The 25,865-nt window shown below is 46.7% G+C and overlaps 1 protein-coding gene across 4 annotated transcripts in view; it reads left to right on the forward strand.

Moving 5' to 3' along the window:
- ARHGEF6 (Rac/Cdc42 guanine nucleotide exchange factor 6) overlaps positions 1-25,644 on the forward strand; it is a 100,596-nt gene extending 74,952 nt beyond the window's left edge. For 2 of the 4 annotated variants that reach the window (XM_044235845.1, XM_044235844.1), the window contains exons 9-21: positions 4,687-4,825; positions 7,290-7,349; positions 9,340-9,486; positions 11,742-11,828; positions 12,627-12,705; positions 13,492-13,634; positions 14,540-14,677; positions 16,168-16,188; positions 17,488-17,581; positions 18,636-18,725; positions 20,562-20,661; positions 22,378-22,432; positions 23,210-25,644. In XM_044235845.1, the coding sequence (XP_044091780.1) occupies positions 4,687-4,825; positions 7,290-7,349; positions 9,340-9,486; positions 11,742-11,828; positions 12,627-12,705; positions 13,492-13,634; positions 14,540-14,677; positions 16,168-16,188; positions 17,488-17,581; positions 18,636-18,725; positions 20,562-20,661; positions 22,378-22,432; positions 23,210-23,350 (1,294 nt within the window). In that variant the 3' untranslated portion in view covers positions 23,351-25,644. The remainder of the gene's footprint in view (positions 1-4,686; positions 4,826-7,289; positions 7,350-9,339; positions 9,487-11,741; positions 11,829-12,626; positions 12,706-13,491; positions 13,635-14,539; positions 14,678-16,167; positions 16,189-17,487; positions 17,582-18,635; positions 18,726-20,561; positions 20,662-22,377; positions 22,433-23,209) is intronic. The other 2 variants (XM_044235842.1, XM_044235843.1) reach the window with 2 other exon arrangements.
- Positions 25,645-25,865: the final 221 nt, after the last annotated feature.

Here is a 25,865-nt window from a genome sequence, read left to right on the forward strand (position 1 = left end):
TGCCACAGGGAACCGCAGTCCCGAATTTGGTTTTATCATTTCTAGGAACCTTTTCATACTTTACTACTTAATCTTCAGTAAAGAAGCAGAAAAGATCCAGAAGCATTCTTCCTGTGGTGGATACGTAAACATCCTGTGTGTATAAAAGCAAATTTCTTAATAACAATAGAAAGAGCTTTCCCCCTCTTATCCTTTTAATCTGAGAACAAAAATTCCAGAAAGAAATGGTGTGCCTCCAGGAGCAGACTTGTGTAGTGTTCAGAGAAGTTTCTGTTTTAACTCTGCGCGTCGAAACGTCACTGATTAGATTTACCCACGTTAGGAATTTAATTTTATAAGTGACAGTACAGATGCCTTCAAACGTTATGATTTCAAGTTAATCTAGAGGTTCTCGACTTTGGGGGGAGATGATCATATCATTTATCATATCATTATCATATCATTTTGGTTAGTGATGTTTTTTGAGAGTCTTACAGTATCCCTTGAGATGATGGAGGACTCATTGGAGTCCCATAGAACTGAATTTTGATCTCACCTTTAATTTGCATGTAAGGGGTAAAAATTAAATTGAAGTGCTTGGGGTTTTCCCCCAGATGTGCTTCTCATATAATCTCAACTCTGTTACAGACGTCTTGTGATTCATGCCGCCTAGTAGAGGCGAGGCATAGTCGAATGAAATTTACAGAAATTTCAGTCTAAAGTCCTGTTTTATTATCTTTTTTTTAAAAAGAAGACTGATTTACTTGGGAGAGAGAAGGTGAGTGGGGATGAGGGGCAGAGGGAGTGAGAGAGAGAGAGAGAGAGAAACAGAAACTAGCACTCACGGCTGAGCGTGAAGCCCGATGTGGGCCTCCATCTCATGACCTGAGCCAAAATCAAGTCGGACACTTAACCGACTGAGCCCCCAGGCACCCTTAGATTCCCGTTTTTGATCAAGGTGTCAGCTGAAACAAGGACATGAGTGGATTTCTGTTCTTCCCGGTGGAATCTGTTGGTGATTAGACACTGGAAAATCACTCCCGGCAGAGCAGGCCAGTCAGTTGAACTTCTCCCCTGCAGCCTGCAGGTGGCAGTATCATACCAGCGATGCGCCTGCCATTCGGCCAAGAGCTACAGCTTTAAAATTCATGGCGTGTGTTGGCACCTTGTTAAAAATGCAGTAACATATTATCTGAATATGGGTATAGAAGCAGACCCCAACTTTGATGTGTCCCCATATTTACATATATTTGAATGACGGCCCCAGTCTTTTGTTATCCCCTGGCTGAGGTCTTTTGGGATTTCCCCTCTCTCTCCCCTTCAGGCTTCTTACTTTAGCTCTTGTTTCTTCCTGGGAATAAGCTCTCCCTTACAAAAATACCCACTTCTCTCCTGTGCTCTGGTGTGGCTCCCCTCCTTTTCATGAGGGAAAGGGACCCGGATTGAAAGAGAGAGCGAGAGAGGGGAGCATGAGCCCTCAGACGGGTCTGAACTGTACTTCTGTCTCCATTGCAATGACAGACACCACTGTGTCACCACTGTGCCCTTTTCCTCTTGTTAGCTGTCACTCTGTTTACCCTGTTGTCAGCAATGAAGACTTCGAGAAAAACCCAGAGTTGTGTTATGTACTTGCTTCGGGGACGAGGAGCCTAGGGAACATTCTGAGACTGGGTTCAGTTCTGTCTGTGCCTTTGAGGAACCAGGGAAGGGAGTGAGTGAAACGGATCACAAATAAAAAGTGATGGGAATGAAAGAGTCTCTTCCCAGGGAGCAGGGACTAGGTGAGTGAAAAAGCTCCTTGGGCCTCACTTCCCCCTTTCCAGTGATTCCGTGAAAGGGGGGTGAGCAGGAGGGTGTGGGTGTGTTGTGGGGGAATATCTGATCCTTTTCCAGCTGTTCTCATCATTCAGAGCAGAAATCTAGGCAGAGGTTCGACAGAAACACTCTTATATGATATGGTTATGAGCTCTGTAGAGATATCAGAACATAAGATAGTTTTCTGGGGCCTTCCAGCCCAAGCCAGAGCATCCCAGAGCCCCATTCACCCTGCGTTCTGTGAGATCAAGGTTTTGTTGAGTCTAAGACAACACTGATACATTGACAACTGCTTCTCTTGTCTCGTGTCACTCGTACAGAACATGTGAAGCTTGAAAAACAAGCCTCAACCCATTGACATTTCCAACAGGCTGTGTAGAACTAAAAACCACGTTTAGCTTGTTCTTTGGTACAATATAAATTTGAGTCTTAACATTTTTGTATAATGACATTCATTTGTGGATTAAGTTTATTTGGCTTAGTAAAATGAGTCTTGCAGGATCTAGTTATTGTAATGGGCAGCAGCTTTTTAAAGACAGTTTTATTCTTTTGTTGCACAGTAAAATGTTCATTTCCTCCCAGTAGCCGATGAACTCATGTTAAATTGAAAAATTAAAAAAAAAACCTCTTTCATAATATTCAGCAAGCCTAAAAGTTAAAATGCTGCATGGAAAGTAATAACAAAGTACATGTTAGTATTTGCTTTTAATTGTTACAAGCCTTTTATCAATTAGAGGAGAACATTGAGGACGGGGGACTTATTTAGTCATGAAAAGAAAAAATAAGACTTGTTTACCAAATTGAAAAGAAATTAGGAAAGTGATTTTCTCTAAATTACATTTCTACTCAAATGCACTCTCCAAATTCAAGTTATTTTCCTAATTATATTTTATATGCAATGAATTTTTAAACCTCTTTGTGCACTTTATGCTCCTGGTTGGAAATTTAACATCAATTGAGTTTCCATTAAGCTGGAAATCACAGCTTAATGGTAGTTTCTAAAGATGTGATTTTAGCAAGGTATTTGCCTTGGCACAGTAATATAGTAATACAAATGCTTTTACAAACTACTTTAAAGTTTACAAAATACTTTTCTAACACAGGGGCATGTGGTGTTATGGAAAGACTCAGACCGGGGCTTGAACCCCAACTCAGCCATTTACTTCTGATTACTCACTCTTCCTGAGTCTCAGCTTTTTCATCTGTAAAATGAGGATAACACCTGGGTTGAAGGGCCGTTGCACATATTAAAGAGGATTAAATGCACGTGAAAACCTCACACTCACGGTGAAACAGACCCCAATGGTGAATCTTCAGAATCTTAGTGGGAAGTAGGTTTAATTTCTGTTTTACAGATGAGTCAGCTGATGCAACTAACATGATCCAGGGTCCCCAGCCCTGTTTTATGACTCCAGGTCCAGGGCACTCCGTCCTCCCAGGAGCTTCTGGGGCAAGTTGGCAAAAATGGATACAACCCCCCGCGTGGCTTTTCAGGCTTGACCACTCAGAGGTGACCCTGCTTCCGTGAAGGCAGTGATTCCCAGCCCGTTATCCCTCTGGCACACATGACCCCGCCGGGGCATTAGCTGAAACCCATCCGTTCTTCTCCCACTCTCAAAAGCTCAAGGAGGGCGTGTGTCCACAAAGAGGGGTAACGCAATCCACCCCATCCCCACGCCTACCCCCCCCCAGTGTTTTACTGCTGGTGACAAGTTTCTTTGAACACATTTCACCACTGATTGCAACACGCCATGGTTGGGCACTGCCCTGCCTGAGCTGTCTTCTAGGGAGAATAAGTCAGTCATTTTGTCATAGAGGGTTCCTGAACGAAGACTGAGGAGAGAGATGGGTGGGACCCGTGGGAGGCTAGAAAGCACAGGCTCGAGTTTGCGGGAAGTCGGGAGTTCCTGAGCAGAAAGTCACAGGGTCGGAGCAGCCGTCTGCAGGACGGCTGGGAAGCCAAAATAAGCCAAAATAAGCCGGGGATTTGGGAGATAAGGAGATAAGGGTCTGAACTGAGGCCATGGCAGCGCGAATGGAAAGGAATAAACTTGAAACTGATGGGATATGCACGCACTGGCAAGGAGGCAGAAGGGGCCAAGTCAGAAGCCAAAGTTTCAGAACATGCCGTCCCGTAGGCGGGGGTCCTTATTTAGTTTTATTTTGCACAAATGAATATTAAAATGATCTTACAGCCCCAGGACTCAGTATCACGTCGCTGTAAAGGAGACCATCCAGATGGTGCAAAAAGGCAGAAAGAAAAAGCTCACGCTTACAGGGCAGAGTTCGTAACATACAAATAGTCTTTTTCTTTTAACCAAGTTGCCGCCTTCTGGGACTGTCTGTATAGCCTGCTGCACTGGTTTCAGATCCCAGGCTAAGTGACTTGGTGATTAGTCACACACACGTGCAGCTCTCTGAGTTTTGAACTTGATTCTGAACATTACAAGTGGGTGCCCGGTGATAGGGGGTGTGCAGTGAGTTGCTGGCCTTGGCAACTGACCAGCCAATAAGTAGAATGTTTGAAGTGACTGAAACCATACGTTGACACCATCTGATAGACTGTATGTCCCATGTCTGTGGGGGCAGACTCCTTAGGGGCAGGGGTTTGGTTTTGTTCATGGCTGTATCCCCAGCTGTATCCCTGTTACTTCGTAGCTGTCAGTAAGTGATTGTTGGGTGAGCAGAGTGGCTCACGGCAGGAGCCCCAGTGCTAGGCTGAGTAAAGGTTTACTGAATGGAGCTGAGGTGAAGCGGACACCATTTGGATTAATGAACCTTGATTTCTCTTTGGATTCATATTGTGCGAAACACAGGAAAACAGTGTTTGGTTGCTAGTTCTGTACTTGGGACACGAAGCAGTTAACGAGACCATGGTCATTCTTTTGCTAGTGATGATCTGGAACAGTTCATGGAAAGCCAAGGTGCATCCAGCCCAGGGATCCTCATTTTAACAACCAGCCTCAGCAAACCGTTCATGCGACTGGAAAAGTACGTTACTCTCTTGCAGGAGTTGGAACGGCACATGGAGGTAAGGGAAGGCAAGGTATGGGCCTCTGCTCTGAAGGAAGCAGCCAGTCTCCCTCCAGACTAACCTCACTGAGGAATTCAGGAAAAGCCTTGGTTTCCCATTTTCCTCCTGCTGGGCATCTAGCTTCCTCCTTAATGCAGGGAAATAAAAAGGGGACCCTCTTTCCCCGCCCCCCCAAAGGTTTTCTTATTTTTACTTCTTTTTTTAAAAATTTTTAAAAAAAATTTTATTTCTTTTCAGCATAATAGTATTCATGGTTATTTTTACTTCTTTATTTTTTCCACTTTTATTCGGGTATAAATAAAAACTGCGTATGTGTAGGTTGTACAATGTGGTTTTTTAAGTGTACAGTGGGGTGGCTTAATACACGTAGAGATTATGAGATCATTATCATGAGCAAGTTAATTCGCACCTCCATCACCTTACGGAGTCATTAATTTTTTTTATGATGAGAACACTTCACATATACTGTCAGTGAATTTCAAGTACAATACGGCACTATAGAACCACCGTGCTGCATGTTAAGAGCCCCAGAATTTATTCATCTTGCAACCGAAAGGTCCCCGTCCTTCACTACTACATGTTCATGATCATTCTCCCTCCCAGCCTCGGTGCTACTGCTTCTCTCAAGTTGACTTGGGTTTTCCTCCTCTGTAGATGGTGGTTCAGTCAAAATTGACCAAGATCGTCTGCTCTTCTGGTATATGAACCACCTGATCTGGGGAGATAAACAAAGCAAAACACCAGAAAATATAAATACCACTTTCACTATAGACAGGGATAAATATCTCGATCATGGAGCTTTCTGACTCTGGATTATGCTGGAACATTCTGGAATTTCCTTAAAGATTCGAAAACGGGTCCAGGATTAGTTTATCTGTCTGTGTATCCGTAGACCAGCATCAACGTTCCCTCACATTTGTGTTTATCAACTTAAGAGTTGATTGACAACAGCTGTGGCATAGCTATAATCTTTTCTGAATACTAAGATTTGCAGTGAGGCCCGACCATGGAATACTGTTTCAGCAAGAGGCCAGATCCTTTCAATAAAAACCAAGCAACAGGGATAGCTTCTAGAATCATCCTCACGCCATCGAGCATGGGTGTTTGAGGTGTGGGTAGGAGAGGAGGGCTCTCTGAGGGAGGCTGCATTTACCCTAGTTGCTCTTCCTGTGTCTGGGGAAAGGTTTTGAGGTTTTAAAGGGTTTGATTATCTTTAAAGAGAAAGGTTGCACGCTGCCTTTCTTGTCAGCATTTGTAAGGGTTGAAAGCAAAACCACATTCGCAGGTTATTTGACCTGCCGGAAAGCTAGAGGCAGTGGGGAGCTAGTGAGTAAAGCCTGCCGGAATGAAATTTCAGTTAGGGCTTGGGAAGGTGTTGACCTCTGGTTGCCTTTCCAAAAGCTAAAGCAATTTGCTGGACCGTTTGAGGTTTGCCCCTCCTTGCTTATCGCAAAAATCCAGAAACCAGTGGCCTCCGTTTCTGTTACAGTTCAATGCTGGAGTACTAATGCACCCTCAGTTTGAGGCGAAGAATCCCCAGGTGCCTTCCCCCCCCCCCCCGGCCCACTGCCTGGGTCCTCTGTCTTGGGCTTCCTTGAATTGCTGCTGCTCACCTGCCTTTGGCTGCCTTCTGCTTCCCACCGTCAGCTGACCCGGAGCTTCAGCGCCGGCTCGCCATCCGGTGAGATGCTCTCTCCGGACCTGGGGCTGTCGGCTCTGTGTTTTCTTAGTGAAGGCCGCTGGAGCAGCAGATTTTGTCCTTCCATTATCCCAGCTGAATCCCAGAGGTTAGGTGGACATCTGGCCCCACGTCGGGTCTGCAGCCTTCCCAGAAATCTCCCCTTTCCCTTCAGGAGCAGTCCTCAAAGCCGTTCTTGAACCTGCCCACGTGCCAGGGTCGTTAGTACCACGGGACTGCGGACCGTAGATAGCACAGTGGTACGAAACCTGCCATTTCGATCCCATCTGCCATGCTGAGCCTGCTGAGGGAAAGTGACGGCGTTTTAGGAAATGAGATGGGATTGATTTTTCTCTACCCACCACTCGGTTCCCACCTCTTACCATGTATTAACAACATGGCCCGATGATGCCTCCCCTGCGCCCGACTGCTGATTAATTATTATCTAAAGTCTCCGGAACCACATGGACGATGTCGTTGCCAGGTCCTTGATGTGCCATCAGCTGTCTTTGTTTCTTGGTCACCTGGTCATTGGAGGCGCTGAGATGCCAAGTGCTCAAGTGATATTTAAATTAGCCTCCAGTAAAATGGACTTCCTTCCTTTGGCTTTTATCACGCGTGTAGATTCCTGTTACCATTGCTGCGATGGAGATACAGGACGGTTCCATCATCCCCTCAGATTTCCTGTCTCCCGGCGGCCACACCCTCCTGCCACCCCTGACCCCTGACCCCAGCTGATCTGTTCTCCTTTAATACTGATTTTACAATGTATTCCTTTACTAGGACACGCATCCGGATCACCAGGATATTCTGAAAGCAATCCTAGCCTTCAAAACGCTCATGGTAGGCGATGCTCTCACATTCTCATTCTCCATTTTGTATGCTTTGTTCCTAAAAAAGTGACTTGGGTGGAACGTTTCTTTCCTCATGCAAAGGTCTGTAGAGTGGAAACAATAAGCTTCAGCGACAGTATCGCAGTGATTGCTTCATTTAATTTTGTCTTCCAAAAAATCAGGCTTACCTATGAAAGGTTGCCAGGCTGAGGGCATAAAGAGCTCACATTGGAAGTCTCTGCCACATTAAGCATTGCTGTGTAGGTGGGGGGTTTCCTTTTGTCTCTTTGTCTTTACCCCCATGTCATTCACCTTATGTCTGTGTAGCTTGACGTTCGCTGATCGGCGTCAGTACTGGATTCCTCTATCTATGCCAAAAGGTGTGAGTTTATTCTTTGCATATGAAAAAGAAATCCTGAATCAAATCTAAAAGGAGAAAACCTACTAAGATCCAATTGCTTTATAGAGATTGCTATCAGAGCTCCCTGTAGTCTTACATCTTGAGCCTGATGGTTAATGTCTCCTTGAATCCACTGATGTAAAACCACTTGGTGGCATTTTAGGAGAAGAGATAGAGTTTACTGGGCGATTGATTGGGTTTAGCTTAATTTATTTTTAAAGATCTTTTTATTTGAGAGTGAGCGAGCACAGGCGGGAGGGGCAGAGGGAAGACGAGAGAGAACCTCAAGCAGACCGCACTGAGCATGAAGCCAGATGCGGGACTCGATCTCACGACCCCGAGATCATGACCTGAGCCAAAACGCAGAGCTGGATGCTTAACCAACTGTGCCACCCAGGCATCCCAAGTTGAGCTTTATTGTAGACATTTCCGTGGCATTCCAAGTGGTTGGGATCCGTGGTTAGTTAGGATTCTTGCTATAAGCTTGTGATGCGACATTCACCGTCACCTCATTTTCATTGCTGTCGCAAGATCAGTGCCTGGCATGACCACGGGTGAAGAGCAAGTCGAAAACCAGAATAAGGTATTAGGTTAAAATTGCTATTTTCAGGGCGCCTACGGAACTTAGTTCAGTCTTAAGCATCTGCCTTGGGGGCTCAGGTCACAATGCTGGGGTCCTGGGATCGAGCCCCACATCGGGCTCCCTGCTCAGCGGGAAGCCTGCTTCTCCCTCTCCCACTCCCCCTGCTTGTGTTCTCTTTCTTGATGTCTCTCTCTCTGTGTCAAATAAACAAATAAAAAGTCTTTTAAAAATATTTTTTAAAAAATTGCTGTTGCCACAGGTCGAAAACAGTTACATGACTCGACCGAAATGAACAGCCCACTGAAACCCTTGGCATTTACTACTCTTTGTGTCCCCTTTATTTTGTCCTATAGCGAATGTAACATTCCTTTTTGAACGAATACTCTTTCTTTCTGACCAGTTCCCCAGTACAGATGCTTCAGAAATGTGTGCAGAGTGAACCGATGTCTTCCAGTTTCCACGTAGCTGAAAGGGACAGCAGAGATTTTATAGAAAACACACCCCCCAAAACGATGACATTTATTTGGAAACAGTAACATAACTAACCATATGCTCATTTTCATATTCAACTTGGAATGATACTCTAAGAAATAACTTCACACGTATTCATATCCCACATACTGTTTCCTGGCTTGTATTTCCAGTTTGTATGTGTAAAATTCAGTTGTATCTCTTTTTCACAGTTCTCTTGGGAATGAAAATTAACTTAGTATGTTTCTCCCGCCCCAGTCTCCTCCTAGTCCCTAAAGTAGAGGGCTGTGCCACAGTAAATGAAATCGCTCGTACATGAAATAAATGCGTGGCCCCTGCTACCACACTATCTTCATCTTTTGGCAAAAGTAGCTCTTTCTCACAAAACATTGGGTTAGAGAGTTAGGACAGTGGATCTTTCTGTCCAGCTGAGGAATAGGGACTCGGTGGAAATCTGAAAGTCCAAAGCTTCATCTCACTTTGGTCTGGATTTTGGTCTGTTTCATGGGAATTCCTGTTCCATTGTGTTCTCCTTTGGTTCCGTAGGGGCAGTGCCAAGATCTAAGAAAGAGAAAACAGCTGGAGTTGCAAATACTTTCTGAGCCTATCCAGGCCTGGGAAGGAGAGAGTATTAAAACCTTGGGAAATGTGCTGTTTATGTCCCAAGTAATGGTGCAGTATGGAACATGCGAGGTAAGACATTTCAAACCCCCATGCCCTTACATTGCCCAGGCGTCGGGTAGTAGCCATTCAGGTCCACCCAGTGGGCCGTGGAGGGGGCGGGGCTGCTAGAGGGTCAAGTTGTATAGAAATGCCATGAAGGGGGTGTCGATGATACATAATCCAGAGAGGAGGGGGCTAGTCACAGAAGGACCAGCTGGGCTGCGAAGTGAGAAGGACCCCCATCCACCGCACGAAGGGCGGAGAGGGAGCAGTGACCCGTGGGCTGGAGATGACAGATGTCCTCTTAGACGCGTTCACCTGCAGGTAACCAGCTGTAGGTCCCCGGGCGGGGGTGCTCTTATAGGCGGCTGTTACAGCAGCAGAGGAAGGTGGGTGGGTGGGCAGAGCTGGAGGCAGAGGCTTGGATGTCCCTGACAGATGTGCCTTCCTAGGAAGCAAACACCCAGAGAGAAGCACGGGAGGCTGAAGATGGATTACGTCTTTTAGGAAGGGGGCCGAGTAGGGGAGGAAGGTTGCTTGTGTCACCTGGTATGATTTATCAGGTGTTAGAATTGCCGTTGCTGTCCCAAAACAGATCCCTATAGCCCCTGACAGGCCTCTGTCAGAGATTCATGACTGGGGGTTAACAAGCAATCTCATTCAAGACGCAGATACCCTGGGGAGGGCTGATGGGACCCGGAGTCCGAATGTTAGTCTTTCACACCTTTGGGATGAACCTCTAGGTTGAAGGGAGGAGGAAGGGCCGGCCAGAGGGGACTGGGGGACTGTGTTGTCATGGAAACCCCGGGAGGGAAGGGCGGTGGAAAGCAGTCAGCCCGCTGAGTGTGGCCGAAGGTTCAGAGGTCAAGGAGTGCGGAGACCAAGAAGAAGCCAATGGATTTCTCCAGAAGGCAGTTATTGATGACTTCGAGAGGGCAGTGGGACCCCAGTCAGGGAGGAATCAATGGGGAGAAAAATAAGGCAGCAAGTCATTTGGCAAGAGAATGTCGAGGCACAGGGCCCTGGCGTACTTGGGAGGTGCTGGAGGTCCGCTTCCAGAGCCCCGCCACGAAGCCGGCAGTTCAGGGAAGTGAGTCACATCAAGGTGTCAGTCCCTCGGTGCGTATGAAAGTTGCTTTTACGCCGTCCTGTAGTTTATTGAGTGTGCAACGGGGTCATGTCTGAACACAGCCTGTAGCTTCATCAAAAACACTCTGTGGCTACAAAAGGGCTAATCATCCTCAGAGCCTTCCGTGAGTCCTGATCATTGATCACCAGAATAGGCTCGAAATGTGGCAAGAATTACCAGAACGTGACAGAGACAAGAAGTGAGCAAACGCTGTGGGGGAACATGGTGCTCGTAGACTTGGTCCACGCGGGGTTGGCCCAGACCCTCAGTCGTAAAAACCACAGCGTCTGTGGATAGCACGAGGCGGGCCTGTGTGATGAAGAAGGAGCCTCGGGGGCCCGTGAAGGCCCGTCAGGTCAGGAGGTGGGCGGATGGTAAAGGCAAAAGGGAAGAAACTAGCTAAGCAGGAGAGGCTGCTAGAAGGAGAAGGAAGAAATGAAGTGTCTATAGAAGGAAACCAGGCAATAGAAAGATGTGAGAGGTTGCAGAGAACTTACTAGAAGAGTGAGCCTCGGAGGACTGCCCTTCTCAAGTGCAAGGAAGGAGATGGAGAGAGGCATAAGGATCATTAGAGCAAACCGGCTGGTGTTTTTGCACCTGCTAATCGCCTCTCGGTTGAAGGGGTTCGGAGAAGCCCTCCTGTGTGAAATTTCGTTTTGTGCCGTTTTCAGAAAGTATTCACTTTTTCACGTTACATGGGTATGATAGTTCTCTTGTTCTTACCGGTTAAAAGTAATTTTATGAATAAGAATTTGAGACACATGCTAGAGCATAGGAAACTTCCTGTAACCTGGAAACCCCTTCTGTTTTGCTCCTTTTCAAAGTAAAATCGTTTTCATTTTGTGACCCCAGAGCCTCGTGCCTTGGCATGAACCACGTGACAACTCAGGTGTGTATACTCGGGAAGCCAGCATGGTTTTTCGTATCTCACTGTTACGTAGAGGCAGAAGAGAGATACACCATGGGTTTGTATTCCTTTCAAAGCAAAATCCAACCAGTTTGGTGCCTTGAGGTTGGGTATCTTTTTTAAAAGGTCACCGTTCGTGTTTCATTGCCTCCCACAAGCTCTGTGTTACACATTAGGGACTCCTGAAATTCTTAACAAATAAAATGCCCAACTTCTGTTCTCCGCTTAGCGTGTTTCATTTCACTGTAGGAAAAAGAGGAGCGGTACCTTCTGTTATTCTCCAGTGTCCTGATAATGTTATCGGCAAGTCCTCGGATGAGTGGCTTTATCTACCAGGTTAGTAGATTTCATATAAAGCACATAGCAGGATCCAGAATGAAAACAGGTTTCCATCCAGATGCAGTATTTCCACTGTGACGTAAAAAGGTCCAGCCAGAGAACACAGAATGTTCTGACCCTTTGTTGTAATTAAACAGCTTATAAGATCAGATGTTCTTTACATCAGAAACCTTTATATTGCTGTAATGAGTTTATCTTCAATGTCCACTGCTCTGGTTATGAGCATAACCTATGCATGTTTAAAAAGAACTCTTAAGTGTGCAACTGGATAAATTCGCAGCCAAATTTCACGGGCTCGTCTCACATCATTACTGCTGAGAAACTATAAAGCGGATTCGGGGTTCTGAGGTACAAGTCTTGAAACTCCTTAGGAAGTTAAACTTCCTTCAACCTGCTCCCCAAATATGGAGGGCCGTGAGTTACGGTTGCCTGTTTTATCTGTTGTAGCAATTACTCATTTTCATAAAAAATTTTTTTATTTTTATTTATTCATTTTTTTTGGAATCTTTACTTTGTTGACAGATTCTCCTGCAAATGTGTCAGAAAAAAGTGAGCTGTTTGTAAATCCCCACCGTATGGTTTAGGGCGTTTTAGCAAAACACAACCCACATTTCCCCCTTGCTTCCTTGTCTAATGAAAACTGAAAGCAGAGAAACATACTATCTATTGACAGGACAGAGAAATCTGTCTAGCCGTCATTCAGCAGTGATTCTTGAGAGGGTCACAAAAATCTAATAGACATAAGCAGAGATGCATATAACCACAGACTTAATGGGAATGTTCTTTTCTTGATAGGGAAAAATACCAGTAGCGGGAATGGTGGTGACTAGATTAGATGAAATCGAAGGGAATGACAACACATTTGAAATCACAGGTAGGTAATTTTCTCTTTTTTCAAGTAGCTACTTGAAATCCTTTTTGGGACGAAATGGAATTTGAGTAAATTAATGTCATTATTTTCTGTGATAAGCCTCTGAGTGAGTTTTACCTGGGCAAGGCAGAGTATAATTAGGGCCCAGCGATGGAACACAGTCTCCTGGTCATTTGGAAACCTCGGCTTTGCCATTAGTTTCAATCTCTTCTTTCATAAGAGCTGCTTGTTAGAACTCAGAAATAACAAAATGGACTGACATAAAAGCACAAACTGAAGAAAATGCCAAGCCTGACCTTTTGGCCTGTGGTGCCTTTTTGCCAGGCCTGTGTGATTTCCATGTGACAGTGGTATTTTTTTTTTTTGTATGGACTTGGCACGGTGGCTGACACTGGGATAATGGCCCCAGGCCTTACCCACTTCTTCCCCAGGAGGGAGCCTGAGATTAGATGTTGGTCCCGTTTCAACTTTGAATAGTTCGGTGAGGCAGTCCAGAATTCTCACGGCGGGCTGAGATGGGCCCTGGCCTTCAGTTTTTGCCCTGTGAGTTTGTTTGAAGTTTTACACTCCTTTCCTCCGATTCTGTAAGCAGTAGAAGTCAGGGACAGTGTTAGAAATCAGATACAGATACTTAATTTCCTGACCTCATGAACTGTTCCTTCTGACATAGAAGCTTCCACAGGGTTATTCTCTAGGTGCGAGTCTTAGTTGCGTTGAGTCTGTTTATGGAGGAGGCGAGCTCAGGCTTCTCGCCTCTCGTTTCCAAATGCTCCCCGTCGGACGATGCAGGTAACATAGAGAGAATCGTCATCCACTGCAACGGCAGTCAGGACTTCCAGGAGTGGCTGGAGCAGCTGTGCCGACTCATCCGGGGACCCGCCTCCTGCGGCTCGTTATCCAAAACGTCATCGTCATCTTGCAGCGCCCATTCCGTAAGTGGCCCACTCGTGCTGTATGGGGGTTGTTGAAGCTCTCGTCAGACCTGCCGGCAGAGGACTTATGAGAAGTAGCGAGCATGCCCTAAGACTTCGGCTCGCCTATGTCTGTAGGTTTCGAAGTACAATAAAACCTCATGAATTCCGATGGCTGGTTTTGGACAAGGGTCCATCCAAGTTAAGACAGAGGTGTGCACTTCTGTTTGATGGTCCCAAGGGTCTCCCCACCCCTCCAAATCTCATTTATGCCACCACATTCATTAGGTCACCTTCAAGGGTAAACTTCCCGCGTTGCCTTCTTCTGAGTTATCATGAATTTGGACTTCCTGGAATTGGAATCGATGAGATTTTACCGTACTTGTTAAGTGAGAGCGAAGATTGCCGTGTTCTCTGTTAACACTCATACCGGCCATGCCAAAACTCCAGTCTTGAGCACCGCGTGTTGCGGTGCGAAGAACAAGGGCTTTGGCGTTGGACCTGAGTTCAAATCTTGGCTTTGTCAGTCGCCAGCTAGTTTCTTTGCCTTGCTGATGTTTGTTCGTCTTCAGTTGTTCCGGTGAAATAACCTCTTTTGGCACCTAGTTGAGCACCCAATGCGTGACTGAACCCATTCGAGGTTAACTCTGCTTTCCTCTCTTCTAAAGGAAAGCCACCCCTGGCTTGAGTGAAATTCCAGCAGAGAGAGGGAAGACAGGATCATAGGATGTTGAGTCAGTGGGGTGCTGTTACTCAGAGACCCCCATAAGCTGGACTGAAAAGTGCCAGTTCTCAAACGGGATGCTTTTGTTTTCCCACCTTTTCCTTCCTGTGGCTGGCTTTGCTGATCCAATGACACTGCGCTGTTCTCTCGCCATGGTGGCCCAAGGTCGGGTTCAGATGGCAGATTGCCAACATCTCATCAGACATTTTCCCAGTCTTTTAGCTCTACTGGACAGCCCCGAGGACCCCTGGAACCTCCTCAGATTATAAAGCCGTGGAGTTTAAGTTGTCTGCGACCCGCACCTCCACTTAGACCGTCAGCAGCACTAGGTTATAAAGAGGTAATTTTTGCTACCTATGGTATAAAATGCTTCTGACAAGCTCATTTCCTAGCTCATTACAAAGAGTTCTGTGGGAATGTGCTAGAATTTATGCTATGGCATACACGTCAGTCACTTGGGAATTGTCAGACTCGGGGATTTCTTATTTATCAACTATCCACAGGGTGTGTGTGCACTGCCTGAGTTCCCGGGTCCCCTCCTAGAGTGCCTCTGGTTCATCTTTCTCGTGGTCCGGCACGTATACCCAAGGGCCACTTCACTGGACTTGAATTTCCACCCAAGCAGACCCAGTTCTGCATTTGGGATCATTCTGGTCTGTTAAGCCAAACCGGGAAAGTCTTACAGGACCAGGACCTGGGTCTGAACTATGAGGGGCCGGACTTCTAGCTACAGTTGGGAGGGGAAAAAAATTCAATGAAAAGAATGTCCTTTAAGCAGAAGCTTCTAGGCAATAACTTTAGAGGGCATTGGATATTTGGGTAGTGTGGGGACTTCAAGGTTCTATGTTTTCCTGAAAGTTGCAGTCAGGAAGTGTCAGTCACTGGCCTCTGTGGACATGTGGACTATTACTTTTTCCATCCACAGTGTTTTTTATTACTTTTTTCCCCTAAGCTGTTTCTCTTCATTCCAGCTTTCAGTAAAGAGCCTCGTTTATTAGGAACTGTTCTTTACCCAGGTCTTACCGAGTGAAGGTGTAAGTCTGTGAGGGTTATGAGGCGCATCTTGGAATTAGGGGGCAAAGACAGCATATATTTCTATATCGAATGTGTGTTTCAATGCGTGACACAGATTCAGCTCAATTTTAAGTTTGTCTCCATCTCAAACACTGTGCTGCTATTTCGATTAATTGTTGCCTCCAACCCTGAGTGCAGTAAAAATATAACAATCTTTGGACACTGGAGGATTTTTTGATCATTTCAATTAGGCATGACAGGAGAAATCCTTATTACCTACCTCTGTTCAGAATTGGGCGAGGAAACAGTCCCACAGGTTTGCTTTGGAATTTGGCCCGTGATACCCGCAAGCATCCAGTTTTCTTCTCCGATTACATGAACCAGGAGGGCCACTTCATGGTTACATGGGTCCCCTTTTAAACGATGGCTATTTTGTAATTGTCAGTCACTAAGTTCAAGTGCCGGTGAGCCTTGAAGGGTTAAGTTGACTTAATCCTTCCCAGAACTAATCCTAAGGCATGATCATGTTGTTTCCACTGGGAGAAGAGAGTTATTAATATGTCCTTACTATGTAGTGTGTATTTCAGTTACTTTCAGTATTTGTTACTCTGCACGGAACTGAATTCCTTGGGCTTTTTGCATGGTGATATTTGCATCTGAGACTAATGTGGGAAAACGTAATGATATTCACTCTGTGTAACTGATGATGACACTAACATTTCAAATGTTGTTTTAGAATTGTTGATAAATGGATTTGGTCATTATAACCATCGACCTCTCACGCTCATCTTCTCTTTCTTTACATATTCACTTTAGAGGATGTCTTATATCTTAAAGGTAAGGGTAGACGATATCTTTGGCTTACAGTGACGTTATAATGCTGTGCCATAACCTTTGATGAATGAAGCTTTCCTTTATGCTTGTTTTGTCCCTTGTTCTGATTGGTGGCTAAAATATGAAGATGCAAATCTGACATGTAAGTACTTTGTTCAAAAAAGCAGGCTCTTGGGAAATACATTTGAAAACGACGTCTTAGATGCCCTAAAAAGGCCTGTTTTCCTTGTGTGCGTGTATGTGTTTTAATGCTCTTTTTCCTGTTATTTTTGTCACATGCGAGTTTTCCATGGCTGTCTGTTTTCAAGCCTAAGTGGGTCACTGTGGCTGAGTGGAAAAAATTAGATTCTTTGTTCCATATATTTTAAGGTACCAATGATTATCCACACATCACGTAGATGCATCGCATGGGAGATTGGGAGAATGGTCGTCATTCTAATCCATTTACTTGGTTATGGGCACTGGTTATTCAGACGGCAAAGGCAAACTCAATAATTCGTGGCTCTGTCATCTCCTAATTAAAAATATGGCTTTAGGGGTGCCTGGGTGGCTCAGTGGGTTAAAGCCTCTGCCTTTGGCTCAGGTCATGATCTCAGGGTCCTGGGATCGAGCCCCACATCGGGCTCTCTGCTCAAGCGGGAAGCCTGTTTCCTCCTCTCTCTCTCTGCCTGCCTCTCTGCCTACTTGTGATCTCTGTCTGTCAAATAAATAAATAAAAATCTTTTAAAAAAATAAACTACGGCTTCAGATATGTATGTCTAAGCTTGGGTCTGCACCTGTGACTGCCAACCCGGAGTTATTTATGAAGAGAGCACTCATTTGGCTTTTCTCTCCAACTTCGGGGAAAGTATTCCGTCCCTCTGCTTTGATTTTCCCATCTGACAAATGGAAATTAATAGTCTTCTTTGGGGGACTGTTGCTAGGGAAAATGTATTTATACCACTTTGAAGCTCTTTGAAAAGCAGTGTGTACTGTAGTTGTTTTTCAGTTCCCTTAAAACTGTATCAGTGAGGACCCTAAACGAAGTCAGGAATACGGTTGTTTCCCTAGGATTGACACCCACTACTTTCTCTACAGATGGGCACATGTCCCTCTGGCAATTGAGAGGAGAGTGTCATTGCCCCTGTTTTATGTTACCTTTTAGAGCTTATTGGAGCCATTTATTGTGTGCATTATTAAATTTAGATGCACTCTGGAGACCGTCAAAATAAGAGAGAGTCATTTGGTTTAATTTCATTTGCTCTTTTTCATTTGTTTTCGGGGGGAGAATTCTAATTCATAAAGAAACCTCCGTCCTTACAGGAGTCTAGTAAAAGCCCCAAAACGATGAAGAAGTTTCTTCACAAAAGAAAGACGGAAAGAAAGCCGTCGGAGGAGGAATACGTGATTCGGAAAAGTACGTGTTTTATACCTTTGACAGTCGGTTACAGATGAGCTAGCAGAAGAATTTTGTTGAGGGCAGATGATCAGAGCCGTTTGTCCTCCGTATCACTTGTTACACAAAGAAAAATGTGCGTGCTCTCAGGTTCGGTCACCTCTAAGCTTTCTGAACGAGCTGCCTCCCGTTGCATTTCATTGATCTGAGCCAGACAGCCGCCCTGTGACCTTCACCTTGGACATTTCATCCCCCCTGGTTGGGAACCACTAAAGGGCCCCATCTGCTATGGATACATTGCCCCCCGCCTTATTTTCTGATGCCCAAGATGTTTTCCCCTGCCGAGACACACCAAATAGACCTGAAGGCCGAAACCCTTCTGGAAGTTAAATGCTCAGTGATGTTCCCAGTTCGCCAAGGAGTCAGCCTGCTGCCGTGTAGAAGCGGCTTGATTCTGAGGCGGACTGTGCCGTCGGTCGACCGGTCCCTATGTGCGCGTTTGCCTCGATCGCGGGGACCGAGGTACTCTGGGCCCCGCGTAAAGGAGTAAGTGATGCGTTGCAAAGGGTGTCTCAGCCAAAAATACACTCTGGAGAACTCTCTGCCACACTCCAGCTTCTGCATGGCCCAGCCTGCCCCCCGCGGAGTACGCATCAGTCCTCTGGCAGGGTTCTGCGCCACCCCCCCAAGTCCCTTCAAGAAGATTTTGGCAGGGGGAGGGAGAATCGATGACTCTGCTGGCTGGTTGGAAAAAGTGGGCGAGTTCTGTGCGGGAAAGCTTCCTAGAGAAGGGAAGCCTGGCAGTGTGGAGGAGGGGCAGGTTGTGGTGTGTGTCAGGGGAGAACCGAGGCTGGGGCCATGCCCAGTGCTGTCATCGTGGCTCCTAGGAGTCTAGTAAAAGCCCCCAATGATGAAGAAGTCTCCTCAGAAGAGAAAAATGGAAAGAGAGCCACCAGAGGAGGCTTTCTGGGCGGGGGGAGGGGGGAGCCGGTCCCCAGCAGCCGAGCGCGGCATCCTTTTGAGGTTCTAGAGATGGATCTCTCTCTGCCAAGTCCTTACCCCTTAAATCCCCCAGGTACCGCCGCGCTGGAGGAAGATGCGCAGATCCTGAGGGTGATCGAAGCCTACTGCGCCAGCGCGAACTTTCAGCCAGGCCACGGCTCAAGTAGGTTACCCCCCCCCCGCCACTTTCTCTTCTGACTGTTCAGCGCCTCTTTGCAAAAAAAAAAAAAAAAAAGAGAGAGAGAGAGAAGAGCAGGTGACCTGGTGCAGAATTGCATCTTTCCGATAAGGTGCTTTGAGCTGCCAGGCGGTTTGTTTACCCGCTGCTTCTTTTCACCCAGAGAGAAAGACAGATGCAAGAGTAAAAAAGTTGGAGGTGATAGAAATGAAAAAAAAATTTTTTTTTTCAAAAAGTCTTTTCTCCTTTGAAGTACACAGATACCTTCAGCAGCACTAGTTAGGAATTAAAGAGCCCAGAGAGTTCCTGTGTCTGTGAACTGATGCTAATCTCTTCTCATAGGCAGATTTGGAAAGGAAGTCAGAATACTATCTTTGATCAGTTGCATATTTAAGCGAACAGAACAGCACTTCACCCAGCTCGGGTTTCACAGTTGCTCTGAAAATCTGGAAATGTAGCTGCGGGGAGCAGGGGGGCTGTTGGGAATGTCCGCAGTTTACAGGGAGCTGTCAGGGAAGGGTACAAGGGTACCGCCCCCCAGCCTCCCAGCACCTTTCAGGCTACATGCTGAGAGCGAGATGAGGTTTCCTGATTGATCCTTGAACTTGATCCTTGAACTGCTTCGATTCTGTTTTGTCTTCTGTGATTATAGACATTCAGGAGACCTGGTGTGAGTTGTTTTGATTTGCAGAAGTGAGTTCTCCATAACTCTCCCTGTTGGACAGCTACTGACCAATCACTTGAGTGGGGGTGGGGATGGCTTGGGTGATGGCCTTGACCGATGCCTTCGAAGTAATGTGTCCCCCAGGGCTGGCGCGAGGAGAACATTTGATGTCACACTTTGACACGTTTGACCATGAGGAGAGGACTGCCCTATGTTCCGCTTCACAGACAGATCCTGGCTGTGGCTTTAGGCACACCCAGCTCTGAGAATAAGTTTCGAGGAGGCAGGAAGGGAAAGTGAGAGCAGTTTGGGCTGTGAAAACTAGGAGAGAGAGGGTGACAGGGAGACACCAGAAGAAGCATCCCTCGTATAAAACATGACCTCATCTGCTCCCCAAACCCGCACTCTTCACGTTGACAGCGTCCGCCAATCTGTAGGAGGCACAGGCAGGTGTTCTGGTCTCAAGAGTCCCATTTCCGCCCCTCCTGCCCAGTCTTCCCCTGAGACTTGGCCATGTCTAGCATCATGGCGGCCTCCCATCCCCTTCCCTCTCCAGCTGGAAGTCCCGTTTCCCAGGAACTCACTGCTGTTATTTCCCACCACGTTTAACCAGTCAGTCAGTCAGCCAGTCTGCTGCCTACTTGGTAAGCACCTGTGGAGTGCCGGACCCTGTGGAAAGCAGAGGCACCACCACCTCAGCAAGGGGGAGGCAATGAGCACACACAATGCAAAGGCTGAAGGTTAAGGGCTCAAGCTCCCAAAAGGAAGGCTCCAGAAGCGAGGGGGAGGTTGGAGGTGCAGGAGAGCTCTTTGATCCGGTCTCTTGTCTGTTCTGTCACCTCTTCCATCTCTAGACCCATAAAGATGCCCACATCTTTGTGCCATGTGGTAACGCCCACCCCCGCACTGCCCTTCACCAAAATGGACTTCACTCACAAAATACCCCCCACCCTGGTCAAAATCAAATCAATTATTTGTCTGTTTTCTCATGTCAGGAAGATTTTAGTCAGCAAGTGTTGGATGACTGCTCTGTGGGTACAAGGCAGCAACGTGCCATCAACAAAGACCCCTCAGCAGCGATAGCAGAAAGGGCCAACACCTAGAGTAGTCTCGAGTAACTCTCCCCTTTTTCCCTCTCGCAACCCTTGTCTTCGTAGGTGCTCGCAAAGATTCACTCCCACAAGTCTTACTCCCTGAGGAGGAGAAGCTCATCATTGAAGAAACCAGGAGCAATGGCCAGACTATCATTGAAGAAAAGTGAGTAGAGCAGACTACATTTTCTGATTTGTCTGGGGGCTGGAAAGAAGGTTCTGGCAGGGTAGTGCGTCTGTTGCAAAGCCCGCACTGAAGGACAGTGCCTCCTTGTCCGGGGGCTGGAAAGAAGGTTCTGGCAGGGTAGTGCGTCTGTTGCAAAGCCCGCACTGAAGGACAGTGCCTCCTTGTCCAGGCGTATAGCCCTTTTTGCTCTCACACCGCTGGGAACTATGGGAGGGCTGCCCCCCAACAAGGGGAAGGAGGAACGGGAAGCAGAGTGGGTGGAACTTTCTGGGGCCAGCTCCCCCGTACAGTAAAGTGCTTCAGAGTATTCAAGAATAGCACTGCAGGGTCCAGATGGTTCTGGGGAAGGCTACAGCACTACTTCTCCTGGCCAGAGGGTTGCTTCTCCCATTTACTGAGTCAAACCCTGGACATTCACATACTTGAATATTTAGAATCCTCCAGAAACCCAGTGAGGCAAGCATTACTTTCACCACTTCTACTGAGGTTGAGGCACAGGGAAACGATGTTCCCAGTCTACCTTTGCACACTAGTGAGGGTGACCTAATGGGGGAAAATCAGGTTAAGTACCTTTGGGCTCATAAAATAAACACAAAGTAGCCAAATAATTCATTTCTTTAAACTTGAGTCATTTCTGAAGTCAGACCTAAATTTGCATAGGACAGCATATTTCAAAGTGCTTGACGTCGTCTATGTGTTTTTCCATCTGGTATGTGAAGTGATGTGGCAAAATGGTAAAGCACTTGGGCTCAAGAGATCAGCCCTGGTTCAAGTCCACAAATTCTGCATCACATTAGCTGTGTGACCTGGGGCCAGCCTCTTTAACTGCTTCATGCCTCGGTTTCTGCATCCATAAATGGGTGTGATGGTAAAGCTTTAATTTGAGGTTTGTTGTGGGGCTAAATGGAAGAATAAGTATAAAGGCCCATGGTCATCACTCCATAAATGATCACGGTTGTAACAACATTGTTATGAGAGCTATGTTAATCCCCACAGCAACTTTGTGTGGCTTGCGGGAAATGTGATATTATCCCCATTTTGTATGCAAAGAAAGTAAGACAAAGAGAGGAGGAGAAAGAAACTGGTTACCCAGGGCTGGAGGACTGGTAAGTGGTAGGATCGGAACTGGAACCCAGATCTCCAGAGTTCTTGTCCAGGGAGAGAGCCATCTGGGAAGTAAATGTCCCATGACTCAGCTAGGGCAGTTCATCCTCTTTTAAGACAGGTGGGATCTTCCAGAAATAATGCCCCCGACTTTGTGTCATGCAGGGTCACGTAGAGTCGGAGCGGTGAGAACAGCGCCGTCACACAGATCTCGTAAGATAGGCAGGTCTCCACACCTCTAATATGTTCGGTGATGTTCATTCCTGCCCCAAAGAAAGAATCAGAACCTTATGTCGAGCCCTGGTTTCTCTTTCTTTGTACTCCCTCAAGCTGGGAAGCAAGCGGCCAAGGAAGAGAGCAATGTAGGAAAGGTGCTAAGACATGGCATTCGAATGACCATGCGCGCCGGCAGTTGTTTGCGCGTAAAAATGGGGACCACGAGGATGGTTCGTAGCAGTCTCTCTCTCTCCTGACCAGCTAGAAAGTCCACTGCTTTTCAGGATCTGTAGTTCCCGAAAGCTGCTTTTATGGTTGAATTTTACTCAACAGCATTTCAGTGCCAGCTCTTAATCTCTGAACTTTCTGTTGTAGGAGTCTGGTTGACACTGTGTATGCCTTGAAGGATGAGGTCAAAGAACTGAAACAGGTAATGAAATAGAAGAGTCATTTTCTCGGGTCATATAACAGGAACAAGGTGGTGAGGTGGGGATTTTTCTTGTGTCTTCAAGGTAGGTTTTGTTGATTTTACTGCATGGTCTTGGCTTCAGATTTCTCAGGATTGCTCATATACCTATTTAGCGGTTTGCAATAGGGTCCCATACTTAGTGATGGCTTTCCTGTGCTCTGACATCTGTAAGCAGAATGTTAACAAAGATAAGACACTTGTGAGTGCGTGAGTATAAGGAGAACCGAGTATAAGGATTGAAGATGAAGCTTCTTGCATGGGTCTCTGGTTTGACACGGTGGTGCCCTTCATGGCGATCAGGAGCCACAGGAGGAAGAGAAGGTTGGGGTGACTGTAGAGATAGCGTTCACTTTAGGACATAATGAGTTTGAGGTACTTGTATATACCAACGTGATACTGGGGAACCGTGGACCTAGTGCTTGTGAGACGAGATGAGGTCAAGTGTGTAAGGGACGTGCGAGGCCTCTGAGTTGAGTTGCGGGAGATGAGGCACTAAGTGAAAAGAGAGCTAAGCCGGAAGAGGGCCCGGGCCAGAGCCGCCGCGGATGCTTACGCTGCAGGCCCAAAGAATGCGAAAGCTCGGCCCGAGAGGGGTCAGAGAAGCAGGGGGCTGTCCTGTCTTAGAAGCGGAGAGAAAGGAGCCTGAGGAAGGCATGTACAGTCAGTGGTGAAGGCTGCTAAGAAAATGAGCAGGAGGAGCCCTGGGAAGGGGAATTAACCAGTCTTTTGCCATCATAGGAAAATAAAAGAATGAAGCAGTGCCTGGAAGAAGAATTGAAATCAAGAAGGGACCTAGAAAAGCTGGTGCGGAGGCTGTTGAAGCAGACCGATGAGTGTATTCGGGTCGAGTCTAGTAGCAAGACCTCCGTTCTTCCGTAACCATCACTGTGCAACTGGGCACACGTGCCTCCGGGGCATCTAGAAATGTCCAGCTGAATGATTTGTTTGCTCACTTCCTTGGTTTTTATTTTGTATCTGAGTCAGTCCTTCTCTCTCTCTCTCTCTCTCTCTCTCTCTCGCTCTCTCTGTTTGCTTGAGTGTTGTCGTTTGGTTATTGGTTGGTTATTTTCTTTTTGACCGGGGTAAAAGCGAGACATGGTGGTGGAAATCTCCCCCGAGTCTTTTCCACTCAATAAGAAAAGGAAAACGAGGATTTAAAATGGATTTTAAATGATTTAAATGGTCTTCATATGGCCTTCAATTTATAGTGCCTCTTCACCAGCCATTACTCGCCCCCACACCCCGCTCCGTCACTCTTTTGGGGCTGCCATATCAAAGTGGCCGGCCGTGGCTTAGTAAATGTGAACTTGACTTTTTCTCTCATGCTTTCTTGTATCTGGAAGCCCCTCAGTACCCAATTTAAGGAGGGCAGAGCTCCTTGAGCTATGACAAGGGTAGGGTCATTTGCCCAGTGACCCAGCCATCCTGCCCCGACTATCATGTGCCGCCCTCAATGCACACTTTTTTTTTTAAATTACTATCCTGTGTTGTCTCTAAGGCCAAGAAAACAGTAGCATCCTTACTCCTTTTGTGTGGGTTTACATTTTAACTCTATGGGGCAGAAGCCCCGGTCACCCTTGCCAACACCAGACCCGTTAGCAAATTGCAGTAGACAATCTTGCCCATCTGCCGCAGAGTTGACCATCCCCGCCCAGTGCATGATAGTTTTTGCCCCTCACTGTCTGCCTCGTGTGTAAGTTTTCTACTTCCCCAGTGCTTTTCAGCCAACCGTGTAAAGCGGTGTGTAAACTCGTACGTGTGCACTTTGCCTACTTTTTGGAAATATAGACCGTGAGCAGTCACTTCATCTACATGGCATATTTCAACTTGTGAACCTCTCATCCTTCAAAACAATCCGCATTGAGGAGATAGCGTGCCCTAGTAGACGGCTTTAATTCACTTTATCGCTCTTCCACGTATGCAGTGCGAAGCTGTAATATTCATCAACCTCTTTGAGTAGGACTTGAAGCATTATTTGCAGAAATGTGCCGTTGGTCGAGTTTGTATATCCAGAAAGAGAGGACCCCCCCCGCCCATCCCCCTACCCCTGGCATTGGTCGTGTGCTGGTTGCTGGTGAAGCTCCGTGTTTGGAACTTGTCTACTAACATTGCTCGTTGACTCCAACAGTCCCCTTTGTGAGTGTCTCCAAATTTAGAACAGTGGTAAACCAGGTTTAGAAGAGGGTCCCAGAAGAGCAGAACACATCCAGATAGGCACAAATGGAAGTCGGCATGAGGCTCCAGGACAGAGCAGTGCAACCCACTGCCCCCTCTCCCCAAGACAGGTGCAGTCGGGCAGGTGGGGCAGATCACTGGAAAGAGAGGCAAAGGGCCTATGGACTGGTCAAGGTCGCCTTCCAGATATATTTGGTGGGTCCCTCTAAATGTGGGTTTTGCCAATGGCATTTAGAAACCACACTTGAAGCTTGAATCCCGCAGCTCGCTAAGCTCTTTTTCTTTCTAGTCCTGGGGGGGCCTCAAGTTCCCATAGCTCCGCAGTACAGGGCGATTGACTGCTTGCCGCACGGCAGAAATGACACCATCCCCAGGAAGGGGACGGTTCTGGAAGACCGCCATCAGCCAACCGCACGCAGCCATCTTCGGAATGAAGAGTGAAGATTTCTAGAAGCGGCCGCTGTTCTGTTTTTAAGCCCAGCAGCTTAGATACACCGTCCTCCACCTACAAACGAACAACCACCACGCAGACCTGAGCATCTGCCCCACCTGTGGTTAATGAATGGCTTGCAGTAAATGCGCCAGCTATATCCGTAGGGAACATTTTCGTGATTACAAAATACTTTAGCTGATAAGGCATAGGATGGCTTACAATATTGAAAGGTCTTTATTTTAAAGTGACGTGTACATATGCATGTTTCTGGAACTGGGCCCTTTGGAAGAGAGGCCCTCGGTACTGTGGGTCGTGAAGCCGTCCTACACAGGAAATGAAGCCATGTTCACCCGAGACCAGTGTCTCCATAGGTGTGTTGTTTACAATACTCTGTAAGTGGGTTCCTGTCACCCTGTAATTAAACCGCTGCCCTTAGAGGCTTTTTAGTTCCTCTTCCGTCATGTCCCTTCTTACACAAGCTCAGATTTTCTAACTTGTTTTTATTTTGAAGACTTTTAAAATGGACATTTTCAATAAATAAGAATAACAGTGCTTTATAAACCAAGTCCTGTGTTTTTCTCTTCTCTTCTCCTCTCCTTTCCCTTCCCCTTCCCTTTCCTTTCCCTTTTCCTTCCCTTTCCTTCCCTTTCCCTTTCCTTTCCTTCTTTGCTAGCCGGTGTGCAGAAATGTTTCTCACAGGGTGGCAGCTTCCTCCCCCATGTACTCCTGAGCTGTCCGCTGTCATCGGGTCCCCTGGCAGGTGCACTTGCTCCCCACTTCACAGAG

The sequence above is a fragment of the Neovison vison genome, chromosome X (assembly GCF_020171115.1).
Source record: "Neovison vison isolate M4711 chromosome X, ASM_NN_V1, whole genome shotgun sequence".
Taxonomy (NCBI): Eukaryota; Metazoa; Chordata; class Mammalia; order Carnivora; family Mustelidae; genus Neogale; species Neogale vison.